The 17,505-nt window shown below is 39.9% G+C and overlaps 1 protein-coding gene across 1 annotated transcript in view; it reads right to left on the bottom strand.

The window, feature by feature from the left end:
* Positions 1-17,505, bottom strand: part of LOC129015139 (E3 ubiquitin-protein ligase HERC2-like) — a 97,291-nt gene that overhangs the window by 42,942 nt on the left and 36,844 nt on the right. Inside the window, 15 exon segments of the mRNA XM_063654288.1 lie at positions 1,869-2,009; positions 2,616-2,873; positions 3,055-3,118; positions 3,696-3,867; positions 8,329-8,554; positions 9,440-9,484; positions 9,486-9,584; positions 10,356-10,528; positions 10,617-10,698; positions 10,880-11,057; positions 11,347-11,437; positions 12,820-12,955; positions 13,019-13,026; positions 13,086-13,167; positions 16,680-16,791. Of these exon segments, the coding sequence (XP_063510358.1) occupies positions 1,869-2,009; positions 2,616-2,873; positions 3,055-3,118; positions 3,696-3,867; positions 8,329-8,554; positions 9,440-9,484; positions 9,486-9,584; positions 10,356-10,528; positions 10,617-10,698; positions 10,880-11,057; positions 11,347-11,437; positions 12,820-12,955; positions 13,019-13,026; positions 13,086-13,167; positions 16,680-16,791 (1,867 nt within the window).

The following is a 17,505-nucleotide window of genomic DNA, read 5'->3' as shown; positions in this document are numbered from 1 at the left end:
ATCTTGACCTCTAAATGCTCTTCTCCACCAGAAATAACTAGGACTTCTCAGAGAAACAACTGATTCCTATGTTGGAGCATAAAACATCTTGTTGAGCCTGGAATTTTGTGTTGTGCCAAAAAGCAAGGAAATACTCGAAGAATGATGGGAATACGCCAGAAGAACAGATAAAATTCTACCAACTATTTAAAGAAGAATTAACTCGAATCCTTCACCAACTCTTCTAAAAAACAGAAGAGAAAGGAACACCCTCCAACTCAATCTATGAAGCCAATATTGCTATAATATCCAAACCAAAGACATCACAAGAAAACTACAGAGCCATATCTCTTATGAATACAGATGTAAAAATCTTCAACAAAATAGCAGCAAACCAAATCTAGCAACATATAAAAGCATTATACACCAAAAAAATATGGAAAGAGGGAGAGTAGGAATAAGCCCTGTGGTACTGGACTGGAATTAAAAGTACTGATTTGAGCTGTTAAAGGTTTTTATTATATAGATAAATGCAGAAGGATAAATAAATGCTCATGTGTATAGGTCTATTTGCTGAGAGGGCCTAACCAAAGACACTCAGTAACAATTAGCTTAGCAAACACCCAGATCTTGGTTTCCAAATCCTACAAGCCACTAGGAGGAGCCATGGCTTCTCGGAGAAACAGGTGATTCCAGGCAGGGGCAGGGTACGTGAAAGATAAGTCTAGAGCACAGTTGTGCCAGAAATGAAGGAAGAGCCCTAAGAATTATGGGGACACATCAGACAATGGAACCAGTCCACAGGGGTCCCAATGACCAGTCCACGGGAGTCCCAATGACCAGGTCCCAATGACCAGTCCACAGGAGTCCCAATGACCGAGTCCCAGTGACCAGTCCATGGGAGTCCCAATGACCGAGTCCCAGTGACCAGTCCACGGGAGTCCCAATGACCGAGTCCCAGTGACCAGTCCACGGGAGTCCCAGTGATCAGTCCACGGGAGTCCAAATGACCAAGCCCAGGACAATTTGGGTGTTAAATAATGATAGTAACAAATGTTACTATTTGACTAAAACAGGAACTCCTGATTCTATACAATATAAATAGACAGGTAGGTAGGTAAAAGACAGATGGATGAGAAAGGAAAGCTCTCTCTTGCAAAAGAATAGCAACAATTACATTCCAGAAGTAACAATAAATGTGAACAATGAAAATGTGACAACCACGGTAATAATGGATTCAGCTAGAATCTTTAAGATGCTAAAAACTGGGAGGTAAAAGTATGATGAGGAACGAGACATTGACATGATCTCAAAAGTATCTCCCCATGAGTACTTAACACACTTACTGACATCCAGTGGAGAAACTTGGCAGAGACCCTTAACCTAGTAATAAGCTATCTCACTAATGATGCAGCAAATCAGCAATGCATGAGTCCCAACTGAGGCACTGAAAACAATTCTGCACCATTCCTGTGGTGTCTGTCAAAATGAAGAACTGAAGGACTGTTCCACACTGAAGACTAAAGAGGCAGCATGTAATCCTAGGTTGAGTGCTAGACCTACAAGGATACTATTGGGATGATGAGCAAAATCTGAATATGTCTGTGGGTTTGAAAGTAATCCTGGATCAAACTTCAGTCCTGATACTCAAGGAATACACACGGAAGCAGTAAGTAGTGACAGGGACCGGGTCCTGCAGCATTCCCACAAATACTTCGAAGATGCTAATCTTGCGGCATTCCTGCAAATGCTTCGAAGATGCTAACAAATGGACAGCCCAGGTGAATGGGATGCGAATAGATTGTGTTCCACTCCTAAGTTCTATTTTTACTTCTGTGTACATTTAAGATTATTTCACAATACAAAGTTAAAGAAGAACACCTCTTCACCTCTTTGGTTTTGGTCATGGTTTCTGCAATGATGCTTGCGGCTCCCAGGTCATCCGTCACTGGGATAAACGGCTGAGCGGAGGCTGAGGGGGCCGATGGAGTCACTGCAGAGGGGGTCACCACATCCTCAGAGGAAACAATCTAGTCCAAGAGCGCACAGTAGGGGAAGTTTAAGTGGAAAAACTCAACAACATAACACATTTCCTACACAAGTCTCAAATGCTTTATCTAAAACTACTTGGGCTGTTTAGAATGTTCCAGATTTTACAGAGGTAACATGATGCCTACCCGACATAGCCACTACCACCCCCAGTCAGGCCTAGGACAGTTGTGCAAAGTCGAGTACATTCATATTTTCAAGAAAAACTATTAATATTCACGGCAGGTCACATGAACCAGACTAAAATGAGTTAACATATCTTCAAGTTGTTTCTTTCCATATCTTCAAGTTGGTTCTTTCCCCCAAAATAAGTTACTAAAATTCTTGACTATCAGAACTTTAAGGTTTCAGAATTGCAGATAAAGGACTGTGAACTTGCATTTAATGATTTTTTTAAAAAAAGAAAGCCAATTCCACTTAAGCACTTTAAAAGCTCCTTTAAAGAGAATATTCTTCTAGGTAAAGCCAAAAATCAAAGCAGGAGGCACAGAAACAGCCTAAACTAAATGACAGAATGAGACTTTCCGAGACACAAAGTAGCCACCTTTTCCTTTCTGATCTAACATTGCTTTACGATTCGCTTTTACCTCTCTCTTTTCTTGCCATGGGTTTGGACTCAGTCTGTCTTCGATATCAACAGCCAGCATGCATTCGTCTCCATTCATGGGACTAGCCATCGCAGATGTGTCGGAAGGGGCCGCCGAGGAGAATGAGGGGCACTCCACCGGGGCGATCATGGCGGCCAGCATCAGGGCCCCGAAAACAGCAACTCCGTCAGGACACAAAGCCAGGCCTGTGGTGAGCTGCCCCTTCTCCACTGCACCACAGGAAGTGGCGAGGCAGGACTAGCATGCACTGAGGCATGTCCTCATTTTTACTGAATACATGTAAAAGAGTTTTGGAAAAATACCAAACATTATTACCATGTATCCTTTGGCTAATAGCTAAAATGTTTACTCTGGATCCTATTTATTTGAAAAACCAGAGTAATGGCAGGTGAAAAACTGCCAAACATAAAAACCAGACCAGAATGAGACTCTGGCTCTCCCTGAGAAAGAAATCCTCCTGGGCTGCTGTGAGAGCCTGAGGGCTGGATAATTGACCAGCAGGCAATTTTGTGTTTACTGAAAGCCACATACTGAGCAGCAAGGACTCACTGGCCTCTACTGAATGACTGTTTTTGTTCTGAAACTAATTTTCCTATGTAAGGACACCTGTCAGGTCCACATGTGTGATACATTAGTAGATGGGCAACTTATCAGGCTGTGGGAAAGCAGCAGAAAAATACTGCAAAATGCTGCATTGGCAAAACTTAGCCTTCTCAAGTGAGCGAAGGGGATGCTAAGTCGTCTTAGACATCACTATAAATTAATATCACCTAATTCTTCTTTTCTTTCCCCAAATATTAATGGTTCGAGTCTACTGGTCAAAAAGAATAGTGAAAACGTTCAAGTTAGTTTTCTAATTCATATTTCAATGCCCATTAAGAAAAACACAAAGATATCACCAATCACCATCAAAGAACATGTGACTTACAACACACAGCATTTAAAGACAATAATATGACATTCTTGGAGACATCTGATCAACGAAAAGAAAAAAAAAAAATCACAAAAACCCGAAGCTCACATAATTGCAGAATTTCAAAAACTAGCACAGAAGCCTACCTGGCATACGTGATTTGCAATGCTGTAAGAATATGCGATAAGGGCTGCTGTTTGGCCAGATTTCCATCCAATGACAAGAGAATCTTGGCAAGAGAAGGGCGATTTGGCTTAGAATTACTTGCACCACTTATTTTATTATTGGCAGCAGAAGAATTGGCATCTGAAGGCACACCTATAAGAGAAAAATAAAATTTGCATTTTGTTTTTAAGATCACAGTTTGCTCTATTTCTATAAAATCTGACCTTATAAGTTAGTTCCAAAACACACTGCAATCTGCATTTTGCTATTTCACAGAGCACTTATCAGGCTCATTAACAGGCCTTCAGAATAAGAAAACCACTTATCCATACTTCGATAAAGAAGCTATTTTCAGCAAAGTTCCACTGTAACTGCAAAAAGATGTAGATGCTTTTATAAAATGCACTTACAACAGTTTATGTTATATACATATAAGCTATGAAAATGCTACAATAACTACCTGTATTTTCTTACCCCGGTAGGGCAAGACAAAAAAGAATACAAAACAGCAAAGAGAGAAGATGTTCACCAATAAAGTCTCATCAGGCTCACTTCCCTGAGAACTCCCAGGTCTCAGTAGAGGGAGGGAGCCAGCTAGAGCTGGGACATGTGTCTATGTCAACTCATCCAAATTGATACACAGATTTAATGCAATTCCTACCAGAATTCCAGCAACAGTTCTTGTCAACAGACAAGATTATTCTGAAATGTATATGGAAAAGCAAAGGAGCAAGAATAGAAATAGAAAAATATGAAGGAGGAACAAGTCTACCCAATTTCAAAAGTTGTTGTAATACCATAACCAAAACTGTGTGGTACTGGCATAAGAATCAATGGAATAAACAGAGAACCCAGAAATAGAACCCCACAAATATGCCTCACTGACTGTTGACAAACGTGCAAAAGCAACTCGGTGGAGGCAGGACAGCCTTTCGGCATATGGTGGTGGAGCAACTGGACGTCTGTGGGCAAAAAAACCAAACTTCAGCCTAAATCTACACCTTATGCAAAATTAAATCCAAATGGATCATGACTTCAGTAGAAAATACAAAACTACAAATCTTTTAGAAAAAAATAGGAGACAGTCTTTAGGAACTAGCACTAGGCAAAAATAGACTTGACACCAAAAGTATGATCTATAAAAGAAAAAACTGATGAATTAGACTTCATCAAAATTAAACAGTTTTGTTCTATGAAAGGAAATGAAAAGACAAGCTACAGACCAGGAGAAAATATTTGCATAACACACATCTGCCAAAGGACTAGAAACATCTAGAATATATAATGAACTCTCTAAGCTCAACAGAAAAAAAAAAGCCAATTAGAAGAGGGCATGAAAACATATTTTACCAAAGAGGAGATATGGACAGTAAATAAGCACATGAAAAGACGGTTAACATAATTAGCCATAAGAAAAATATAAATTAAAACCACAATGAGATACAATGACCTATCTATCAGTATGGCTACATTTTAAAAAGATGGTGAGGATATGGGAAAAACTGGATCATCCTCCACTGCTAATGAGAATATAAAATGGCACAGCCATTCTGGAAAACAGTTTGGCAGTTTCTTATCAAACTAAACATAATTACCATATGACCAACAATCACACTCTTGGGCATTTATGTCAAAGAAATAAGAACTTATTTTCACACAAAGTGAATTTTCACATTCACCTGTATATGAATGACATGGCAGTTTTATTTGTAATAGTCAAAACCTAGAAATAATCCAAATGTCCTTCGATGGTTGAGTATTCGATGGAATACTGAACATACTACGTAACATGTAACAACTTGAATGAATCGCCAGAGGATTAGGCTGAGTGGAAAAAGCCAGACTCAAAAGTTATACACATAACGTGACATGAAAAGACCTATATGTTAAGAAGATACTGAGTAATCTGAACCAGAAAGGAGAAGATGAGAGTCAAGCCTTATCTTCATCTACCGCAGGAAAGAAGACAGCACAGGAAGGTGAAGCCACTCGCCCCAGTTCATACAGCCAGTAACTAACACAGTCAGAATATCACATTCCAGTTATTCATAAAAGCAGATGCTGCTGGAGCCTAAATGTACCCTCCTGAGAGATAAGGGGAAAAAACAAAATATTTGTATGACAAGATGAGGTTCACTTTTTTTTTAAAAAAAGCAATTGTATTTATTTCTATGTGCTAGCAAACAGCAATCTCAATATTCCCATACAGAAGAAATGATATTTTTAAAAGACCATTTAATTATCTGAAATTCTTAGAAATAATCTAACAAAAGATATGCAAGACCTATACAACACTGGGACTAGAAAACATTGCTGAGAGAAACAAAACACCTAACAAATAAAGAGAAACACTATGTTCATGGGTTAGAAGACTAAATACTGTGAATCCATCCTTTACACGCTGACTCACAGAATTAATGCAATCCACATCAAAATCCCAAGCAAGCAGTTTTATAAAAACTGACAAGCTCATTTTAAGTTATATGGAAATGCAAAGGGCCTACAACAGCCAAAACATATTTGAAAAAGAACAAAGCTAAAGAACTGTTGCAACCTGAGTTCAGATCTTTTATAAAGCCGTAGTAATCAAGACAATGTGGCATCGCCACCAAAAGCCACAAATAAATCAATGAAACAGTACTGAGAGTCCAGAAATAGATCCTGCATCCATAGACAACTGAATTCTGACAAAGGCAAAAGGCAATTCAGTAGGAAAAGCATAGTTTTTCAACAAATACAACTGAAACTACTGGACAATCATGCCAAAAAAAGCCTTTCAATCTGAACCTCCCACCATATGTAAAATTTAATCAACTGGTCAGATACACATATCTAAAACTATAAAACTTCTATAACAGAACATAGAAAGAGAATCTTTATAATCTTGAGAGAGGCAAAGGTTTTGCAGACACAACATCAAAAGCACACTCTACAAAAGAATGAAATGAATAAACAAGGTGTCATCAAAATTAAAAACTTCTAATTTTTAAGATTCACCTGTGAAGAGGATAAAATGACAAGCCATATTGACAGAAAATATTAGCAAATTCTATATTAGGCAAAGGACTTGTAACCCAGAATATATAAGGAACTCTCAAACTCAGTAAGAAAACAATCAACCTATTTAAATATGGGAAAAGACTTGAACAGACATTCACCAAAAAAGGTATCTGATTCGTAAATAAGCAAGATGCTTGAGATCATTAGTTACTAGAGAAATGCAAATTGAAACCACAATGAGATACCACCTTACATCTATCAGTATGACTAAAATTAAAGACTGAACATATCAAGGGTTGACAAAAATGTGGAGGATCTGGACCTCTGGAACATCCACTTTGCAAAACAGTATGTAGCGATCTTAAGAAGCTAGACATACACCTACCATATGATCCAACCATTCCTCTCCTAGGAGTTTACCCAAGAGAATTTCAAGCAGATGTCCATACACAAACTTGTATGGAAATGTCCATTAGCAATTTCACTTGTATAGTTAATTGGAAACAGCCCAAACATTCATCAACAGATAAATGGATAAACAAATTGCATTTGTTTATCTTAAGATACTATTCAACAATTTAAAAAGAATGAGCTATTGATACATGCAACATAAGTGAATCTCAAAATTATTATGCTGAGTGGAAAAACTAAGATTTTTAAAAACAGTATATGCTGTATGATTCTATTTATAGTAAGCTGTAAAACATGCAAACTGGCCTGCCACAGTGGCTCCTGCCTATAATCCCAGCACTTTGGGAGGCCAAGGTGGGAGGATCACTTGAACTCAGGAGTTCAAGACCAACCTGAGCAACGTGGCAAAACCCTCTCTCCACCAAACAAACAAAGAAAAATTATCCAGGCATGGTGACATGTGCCTGTAGTCCCAGCTATTCAGGAGCCTGAGGTGGGAGGATCACTTGAGCCCAGGAGGTGGAAGCTGCAGTGGGCCAAGATCATGCCACTGTACTCCAGCCTGGGCGACAGAGTGAGACCCTTTCTTTAAAAAAAAAAAAAAACACCCAACCAAACACCACAAACAACAACAACAACAAAAAGAAAACATGCAAACTGATCTATAGTGACAGAAATTAAGTTGGTGCATACGGCAGGAAGGAGGAGGGGAGTTAAAAGCAAAAAGGAGGGGTACAAAGGACCAGAGAGAAACACTGGTGTAGTGTAAGAGTTCATTATCTTTGATTATGGTGATGCTTTCATGGATCATACATATTCCAAAGTTGATCAAAATGCGTACTTTAAATAGGTGCAGTTTATTATATATCAATTATAACTGAATAAAGCTGTTAAAAAATACAAAAGAGCCCAGTACAGTGCCTGTATCTCTCAGGCAGTTATTAGGAGTCCTGTTTACACAGAAGTACAGCGCTGTGAGTTTACCTGATCATAAATACAAGAATCAGCAACATACTTTCTTCTAAAATTTTCATTCCAGCATGGATAAATTGCATAAGAGCACACCATAATTCTTCTATGTCTTTAGATTCATAATGCAGTTAACACAGCACTACACCTCTAATGTGATGGCACAATTAAATAAATCTATAAGGTTGCTGTAACCTACAGAAAAATCTCAGAGAAGATACAAATCTGTGTTACCTAAATAGGAAGCACCTAAAGCATCTCTTGCAGTCTGGAAGAGGACAGGCTCGTGGACAGAGGGCGTGGCCACATCCACAGTTGTCCATGCCACACTGTGGGACGACCCGCAAGCCATGCGTGTGATCTTCTGGCCTTCTAAGCCTTGCATGAGTGTGGGCTTCCTGTTAACCGTGGTCGTGCCACTGCCCTGCTGGCCATGGTCATTGTCACCCCAAGCATACACCTGTTTACAAGGGGAAAAAAGCTTATAATTTTTCAACATTTCAGGACATTTTCTTCAATGTAATTTTTACTTCAAAATGCTTAATGTGTATGCCACGGTAGTTGAAAAAATTGAGTTCTTAAAGGTAAAAACAAACCATTTCACAATCTTACAAAATGGTATCAGTGTACTACAATTCTGAAGAAAATCTAACCATGAAAATGCTTGCCAATAACCATAAAAGGAGTATTTTCTTAATATTAATCTAATTAATTCTGTTGTGTTGCAAGACACACAGAAGGTCCTCTCTTCAACTAAGTGCAATAATTTTTTCCCTTTTACTTTGCAAAGAAAAATGACCAAAAACAATATCCTCATTTTTCAAGTAAGTTGCTTCTTGGCCTTATATAATTATAAAGTATAATTCATTTTATCTAAAAAACAGTAATGGTAATTTTGTTTTCATAAATAAAATTTAAAATTGAATATCCACAAGCCAGTCATAGCATATGCTTCTCCAAGCAGAAGAGAGTGTAACACTTGTCAGGCACTACCTCTCTCTCTAAAATGAGGCATGGATCCCTCCTCACCAGTTAGCAATTCTCTAAAGCAAAGTCTTGCTAATACCTTGCAGTAGGAGCATCTTCAAGAATAACAATCTTTCCACACGCTTTTCATGCGGACTTCACAGTGGGAATGCCTCTTTTCCGAGGACCCCGCCCCCAACCCCTGCTGCTGAGCAGGCAGATACACCAGCGGGCAAAAGGGATGGGTCCCGCCCTCATGGTTCTCCAAGCAGCTGATTTCATCAACAGCTGTGATTTCAACAGGATGAGGGCCGTGTCGTGACCCCCACGTCCCCTAAGTCAGGATGGCATGCCACCCCCAGGCCACCTGCAGCCTTACCTGCCCCAAGTCCATGACCGCCAGGCAGTGCAGGTCCCGGACGGCCCACATGCACGATCTTCTTCCCTCTCAGCCCTTCCACCACCTGCGGTTTCCGCACATGCATGTCAGAGCCGTGGCCCAACCTGAAGTAATCCCCTTCCCCTGAGAGAAGACCAATGGTGGAGTGTTACAATACGGTTATGGTCTGACAATGCTATACAAGAAGACACTCATTGTCTCACATCTTTCACAGCCAGCTCAATGACATCACACACAGCACCCAAGGTCTTCGAACTTATATTCAAAATCATACACCATTAATTCAAATTAACTTATTAAGTCAGCTGGGAAAAACCTTAATACCTTAATACATGTTTTACAATATTTAAGTTACTGTTGTAGGTTTTCATATAAAGAGACTGAAAATAAGACACACTGCTGCAAACACCTATCCAAAGTTCTATCTGGTATACATCTTTCTCAAGCTGCCTCTGGTCATGACATTGGCACTAAGGCCTGACACACCATCCAAGGCCAGTCCAGGCACCTGCTCTTTTGCATATTAATAAAATAAGCTTTTACAAGAAATACATGTTAACTTTTTCAGGATCAAAGGATTCAGAAGGCTATTTTGCTCTCATTTTATCCTTAGCCTTCAGCAGAAGAAACCCTTCCTATAAATCTCACCCAAACAGGAAAGGTAAGTGGCCTAAAATTTTTCCAGTATTTTCAAAATGACCCAGTTACAATGGGAAATTTCTTCTTGTACTATCATCACTAATCCCAACTCAATATCCTTTAAAGGACAAAGATGCATGCATAAGTAAAAAGATGACAGGTCAAAATCACGCCGGGATGGGCCTGGGGCGAGGCCCAGGTTCCCTGCACGCACCTGCACAAGCACACACAGTGTGACAGGGAGGACTTTTACGTACCATGTCCACACCACTCCAGACTTGGTGAGCGCCAGGGAGAACTGAGCTCCACACTCAATCTGGCACACCCCCTGTCCATTTAGTCTCTCAGTGTTCTGGGGAATGTTACAGCCTTCACTTCTGCCCCGGCCCAAGTTTCCAAAGTCACCATCACCCCAGGACAATACCAAACCTAGGTTTAAGAATATACATATACTTCAGGCCAGCGTTTCACATCATTCCTACCCACCCAGAAGCACAGAATCAAGCCAGGCACTCACCTTCATTGGTCAGAGCCAGGGTCTGTGTGTCTCTACTCCCACATGCAACCTGGATAACTCTGTGACCGAGAAGGACTTTCACCTACTCAATTACAAATTTAAAAACAGAATCAAGCACAGGCACAGAGAAGGCAAGGGATTTTCCCACAGACAAAGCCAACCATACACACGTCTTTATGAACTTTCCTAGACTCGAAGCTTATTTTCTCTTGACATCTTCAGATGGTAAGCTTTCTGCAAGCAAGAAAAATGCGTATAATCACCATTTTGGGCTTTAGCTGTGTCGTATTATCCCCATGTCCCAACGGGCCGTATTCACCGAGGCCCCAGGTGTACAATTCTCCACTAGATGTGAGGGCCGCGCTGTGCGAGCTCCCATAGGTGATATCCCGGATACGCTTGGTTTTCAGGGCCTCGATCAGCCTTGGCTTGTCACAGTTCCTACAAGATGAAATCAGCTCCCTACAGTCAATCCGTCCCTTCTTAGAGATGAAGAAAAAAAGACATCTATACTGATCCACATGTAGTCAACACAAGATCCACAGATCAACTATCAAACCTTAAAGCAGAACCTGTGAGACCAAAACACAAACAACCGTGTTAAAAAAAAATTTGTTTAAGATCCATTTCCATAATCTATTCTATTTTAATTTTCTACAAAATAACTCTCAAGAGTATCAGTCAGAAACAGTTTCTTATTAGCAAATGAGACTAAAGAAAGTACCCTTACATTCTGCTGGAGTGTCCAAGTTTTCCATTGTCACCTTCGCCCCACAAAAACACTTTTCCATCGACAGTTAAAGCCATCACATGCTGGCCAACTGCAACATTCACAGACACGCGGATTGCCAAAGGACAGGGTACAGAAAGCCCACAGCATAGCTCCCTATTTTCCCTGGCATATAGCACACACTCAATGAGTGTGAGCTGAATAAATGAGTAATTCAACAGGATCAACAGCAGAGTTAGCAGGAAAGCTTTCTGGGACATATGTGCCAAATAAGTGAATTTTTACTAAACTACAAATTTTAACTCTAGAAAGAATTTGCAAAGAGGCAAAATAATACTGATTATTAATGGGGTTCCTATTATGTTAAATACATGAAAAATCAAAATTTAGATGAAAAAAGTAAAAATAATTTGTGATTAGACAAAACGTAAAAACAGTGTCAATTTAAGCTTTTGAGAACTGTACCTCAACAGCGAAATTATTCAATCATTTGCAGTTAATGCATTATACTCACTCTTCCCAAAACATGTCAGCTTATGCTCTTTCCTCAGCATGGAATATTCTCAAAGTCCATACAACCTGCCTCAGGATTAAAGGCATGACCACTCCTATACAGTGAGTTCCTGCCAAATCCTGGGTTTTGAGAACATCACAGCAGACCCGGCTTCTCCCCACAACACTCATTCTCCCCCTTCCTTACCAACAGAACCCCCATGTTAAAGTGCTCAGCTAAACACCACTTCCCAGCCTCCTCTGCCCCCAGGAGATGGTGACTGAAATGAGTGGGGCTTCGGAGGGGCTCTGGAGAGGGGGCTGCATGGGCGGGAGGGCACACTGTGTGGTGTTGCCTCTTCTGCCAGGCCTGGCCCTGGACTCTGGGGGCCAGAGCTAGTCTAAGACCATCTTCCCACAAAGGTGGACACAAAGGACAAGCACTCCTCATAGACACAGCCCTGCTGGACAGACTCTGACCCTACCTCTGGACTTTTACAAAGGAGAAAAATAAAACTCCATGTTGCTTAAGCCATCATCATTTGGATTTCCTGTTATGCAGGTTACACTGAGCCCTGTTCAGCACAGGCATGAACTGAATTAGCACTTTGTGTCTAATTCAGTTTCATTCCTCAGAGGCCTAGCAGGGTGCTTCCAAAATAAACACTCCCTACACTGAAAGAGGGGTTTCATTTTTTTTTTTAAAGGATCTTTCTCATTACTTGGCTTCACAGATGGTTTTGGGAATCTGAAGAAAGTTACAGACTCTTTCTCAGAAAAACAGCCTACTTTTAAGCAAAGAACTTGATTTAGCAGCAATAACTAAATTCTAGACCACCTAGAGATTTATATTATCCAATTTTTATTCCTACTAAGTAAAAACTTAAGAAAGAATGTAAGGACACCAATTAGGGCTTTGGTTAACAATGGAGCAGGAGAAACAGGCCGCTCTGCACAGGCCTGCTGGTGCTTGGCTTGCACCTGAGTGAATGGCCACCTTCTTGACCACGTAGCTGCTGAGAGCTGTGGTCTGCCATGGGATGGGCACCGTCCCGCTGGAAATGCCCAGCCCCAGCCAGCCGTTCGTGGCTTCTCCACAGGCATATACCTTCCCTTCCTTGCACACCTTGTACAGTCACTGCAAGGAACAACAGCCAGGAGAGGACTCACTTTTCACAACATGAAAAACTTTTGTTTTTTGTTGCCAAGCATAATTTAAAAAATTTTTAATATTAGAATAATCATACCTGCAAACAAACTTTTAGATCCACCAGCCACCTGTACCACATTCAAAGCCGACAGTGTCTCAGAGAACAAAGGAACCTTTATCTACAACAGAATTTTTTTAAGGGAAAAAAAAAAAGGAAATTTTACTTGCATGTTTAAAATTATGTTACCTTATTATATGATACAAGGAATTATAGTCACGCACTGTATAACATTTCACTCAACCACAGGCCACATATACGATGGCAGTCCCAGTAGATTATAATGGAACTGAAAAATCCTTACTGCCTTGTGGTGTCCTGGCTGTGACAACGTCACAGCACAACCTATTCCTCATGTTTCTGTGGTGATGCTGGTGTCAACAAGCCTCTGTGCTGCGAGCGACATATCAACAATCCCTAATACCTCATCATGGTAACAGACTACTGCTACTGGGCTATACTTTCACTCTCCTATACTTTCTATCATTCTTTTTTTTTTTTTTTTCAACCTCTGATTGTAATAAAATCTGACTTTATTTTAGCTAATATGAGACTAATATATTCAAAATAATGTTTGTAACGCAAAGCAGGAAATCAGTGCTAAAAAACTGAATAATAACAAATAAAAATATCAATAGCATTAAATTAACTAAAGGTAAGTATTTGCATTTAGTTTGAACAAACTCAATTTGGCCTTATGTTTTCAGAATTTCTGCCTCTCCAGCACAGTTTTAAAAGGCGGAAGTCTCCTTTACTGCTTCCGTTACTACAGTTATAAGGCAGCAATGTCCTCACAATTGTACGAGATGATGTGCAGATAATGATCATTAAAAGCATGCTCCATTCAGTTTTTAGAGTGTATTCCTTCTACTTTTTTGTTTTTTAAGCTAACTGTAAAAAGCCTGCGGCTGGTGCTTCAGGAGGGATTCCAGAAGGCACTGCTGTCACCAGAAAGGACAGCTAGCTCCCTTGTGGGGGTGAAAGAGAGTAACACTAAGATCCTAGCTAGGCTAATGTATGTGTTTGGGTCTTAGTTTTTAACAAAAAAGTTTAAACAGTAAAAGAATAAATGTTAAAGACAGAAAAAAGTTTACAGCATAAGAATGTAAAGAAAACATTTTGTACAGAGCTGTATAATGTGTTTGTGTTTTAAGCTAAGTATTATTATAAGAGTCAAAAAGTTTTTTAAAAAGTGAAAAGTTCATAAAATTACAAATAATTTATTATTAAAGAAAGAAAAATATTTTGTATAGAGTAGCCTAAGCATATAGTGTTTCTAAAGTCTCCAGTAATGTGCAGTGATGTCCTGGCCTTCACATTCACTCACCACTCTCACTGACTCACCCAGAGCAACTTCCAGTCCTGCAAACTCCATTATTCATGGTAAGTGCCCTATGCAGGTGTTCCATGTTTTATCTTTTACACTGTATTTTTACTGTACCTTTTCTATGTTTAAATACACACATGCCACTGAGTTACAACTGCCTACCATATTCAGTACAGTCCCATGTTGTAGCCTAGGAGCAACAGGCTATACCATATAGCCTGAGTGTGTAGTAGGCTACACCACCTACATTTGTGTTAAGTACACGCTATCATTTTCCAACAATGACAAAATCACCCAACCAAAACTTTCTCAGAATGTATCCCCATCATTAAGTAATGCATGACTGTACTACTAATATGTATGGTTACATTAACCAAAGGCATTGGTTATCCCTTAGAGATTCACACTGGAATATTTTAAGAATGAAATGATACACTGTGATTTACTTTAAACCAGAGTTGGGGGAATGGGAAGATAGAGACAGAAAAACATAGACAGCTGCTGGTAACTATGGAAGCTGGTACCAGGGACATGAGGGTTCATGAAGCTATTCGCTCTATTTAGGTACATCTGAACATTTCCATAGTAGAAGGTGAAAAATAAAATACAGTCAGTCCTCTGTATCCACAGGTTCCGTATCCATGAATTCAACCACCCATGGATTGCAAATATTTTTATTGCACCTGTACTAAATATGTACAGATATTTTTGTTGCCATTATTCCCTAAACAATGTAATATAACAACTATTGACATACAATTTACATTGTATTAGGTATTCTGAGTAATCTGAAGATGATATACAGTATTTGGGAGGGTGTGTATACGTTATATGCAAACACTACACTGTTTTATATCAGGGACTTGAGCATCCACAGATCTTGGTATCCACAGGAAGTCCTGGAACAAATCCCCCACAGATACTGAGGGATGACTATGCATATAATGTAAAGATAAAAACAAACATCTGTAGACTATGCCTTATTTCAAGTCATGTCCTGCACATTCTCTGATTCTGACTTTGACATCTCTAAGAAATTATATGCTTAAATTTCCCATTGTAGATGGATGTAATTTAAAATTCCTAGGGCCCTTTGTCTAAAAAACCTTTATGATTCCATGGGTGAAATAGTCACTACTACAGTGGAAGAAAAGATTTCATCACAACTGTGGAACACTGACTCTGTCCTTGAAATGAAAACTCCATGTAGGGCAGTGAGTAAGGTCATAGGCTCCCACCAATGGCCTGCACCTCTGGGACCCCTGGACAGCCCTGCATTCCCACAGCTGAGACACTCACGGCTCAATGCCCACTGTCCACTTCCAAAACCGAGCTCAGGTACACTGAAACAAAAATGCAATTCAAGACTGCTCCAATACAGATAAAAATTAATTGCACTTTGAAAGGAAACTGTTCAAATGAATGAGTTCTAACTTTATTTCTCAGCTTCTCAACAGGGCAGGCAATAAAGAAAACGTATTATGTGATGTCTCACAGAATACTAACAGGAAGCATAAGCTCACATGAACATAGAGAGTGCCTCTGGGCAATAAAATTTAGAGGAATTTGCTTTGTGGCTCCTCAGCCAGGAGACACTAATATAAGGAACGCTGAATTCAACTCCAGTTCAAATGCATCATTTCTTACACCTATTCTTTTCAAAATACGGTCTTTTTCTCCTAAGCAACTCAAAATACAAATTAACCTCTCATCCAAGTACCTAGGGGATGAAGGACGCTGTGAATTGTGCTTCATGGTTTACTGACAAGGTGAATGAGATCATGGCGCTCTCCACCCACAACAAGCCCTGCAAAGAATAAGGCAAGTGTGTATGTGCACACATGTGCATTCTGCTTGTTTCTCTGTGCTCACAAAGCCTTCTCTCTCTGTGCAAGCTACTTCACCCTGAAGAATCTCAGGCACGAAGCACTTGGAGGACAGAGACAACAACTTGCTCATCTGTGGGCCACTATGGCCTTTTTACACATTATTTTGTTCATGATGGTCAAAAGTGTTTATTGTAGGGGAAGCAAGAGACGCCTATCGATAGTCTATAATTTTCATCTATGCACTTGTCAAATCTTTTCAAAAATTTATTTTCTAGTTTACAAGACCACAATAAGACAATTATATCTAAAGTGAAATTTTTCAAGGAGAGATGCTTCTGAGGGGTAATTTGATAATGTCTTTCAGTTCATGTAAAGAGACGACACAACATATAGAGAGTAAAGTTATTATAAAAACCTCATGCGGTGTGACTGCTGCCGAGTGCCCCACCCTGCTGTGTCCCAGGGAGCAGGCCATACCTTGGAGCCTTTCAGCCCACCCAGCTGGTCCTTGTCATTCAGGCCCCACACAAACACCTTGGTTCTTATCGTAGCTGCTGATTACAGCCCAGCAGCCTTCTTTCTAGTGAGGCTAACCAAACGGAAAAAAAAAAAAAAAAAAAAAAGAGAGGTTATTCAGCATAAAACATTTAAAAAATAAAAAGAAAAGCAACCTCAAGCACTCAAAGTTTTATGGTTACTTTCAGAAACTCTTAAAATTTTGCTTTAATAGAATAAAATCTCAAGCATGTACAGGCGTTAAGTCCTCCAGAGGGTCAAATTTTCTAGATACCACCATGCCACCTTTTAATACTAGCACTTAATTTCAGCTCTTATTTTTGATGGAAAATGATGATACACTAGGCCTTCTCTTTCATCTTAAATACCAACTTGAACCTGGGTGGGAATCATTCCAAGTCATGGAAACAGACGCATAGCTACTACAAATGGCACTGTAGAGACACTGAGGAAACCTGCCCAGGAGCCACACTGGGTCTGGCCTTGCAGCAATGTCCCTAAATCTAGACATCTGTTTGGCCAATTGTTTTCCCATAGAAAGAATAGAATGGACGTGGCCAGATGACCATGGAGGCACTTTAATACAGACACATATCCTGATGTAAAATGCCTCTCTCTTCCTTTTTACCCTCTGCCCAGGACACCGGCCATAGGCACCTGATCATTGGCCAGCTAGGCTGAAAGTCCTCGTCTCCTGTCCTTCCTAGAGGGCTTGCTTTTTCCACCTTGCTCATCTATCTCCTGACCTGCCTTTGACAGGTTAGGAGTTTATTTTTTGTTTGTTTTG

Source organism: Pongo pygmaeus, chromosome 18, assembly GCF_028885625.2.
Source record: "Pongo pygmaeus isolate AG05252 chromosome 18, NHGRI_mPonPyg2-v2.0_pri, whole genome shotgun sequence".
NCBI classification, from domain to species: Eukaryota; Metazoa; Chordata; class Mammalia; order Primates; family Hominidae; genus Pongo; species Pongo pygmaeus.
This window is presented reverse-complemented; position numbering and strand designations above follow the sequence as displayed.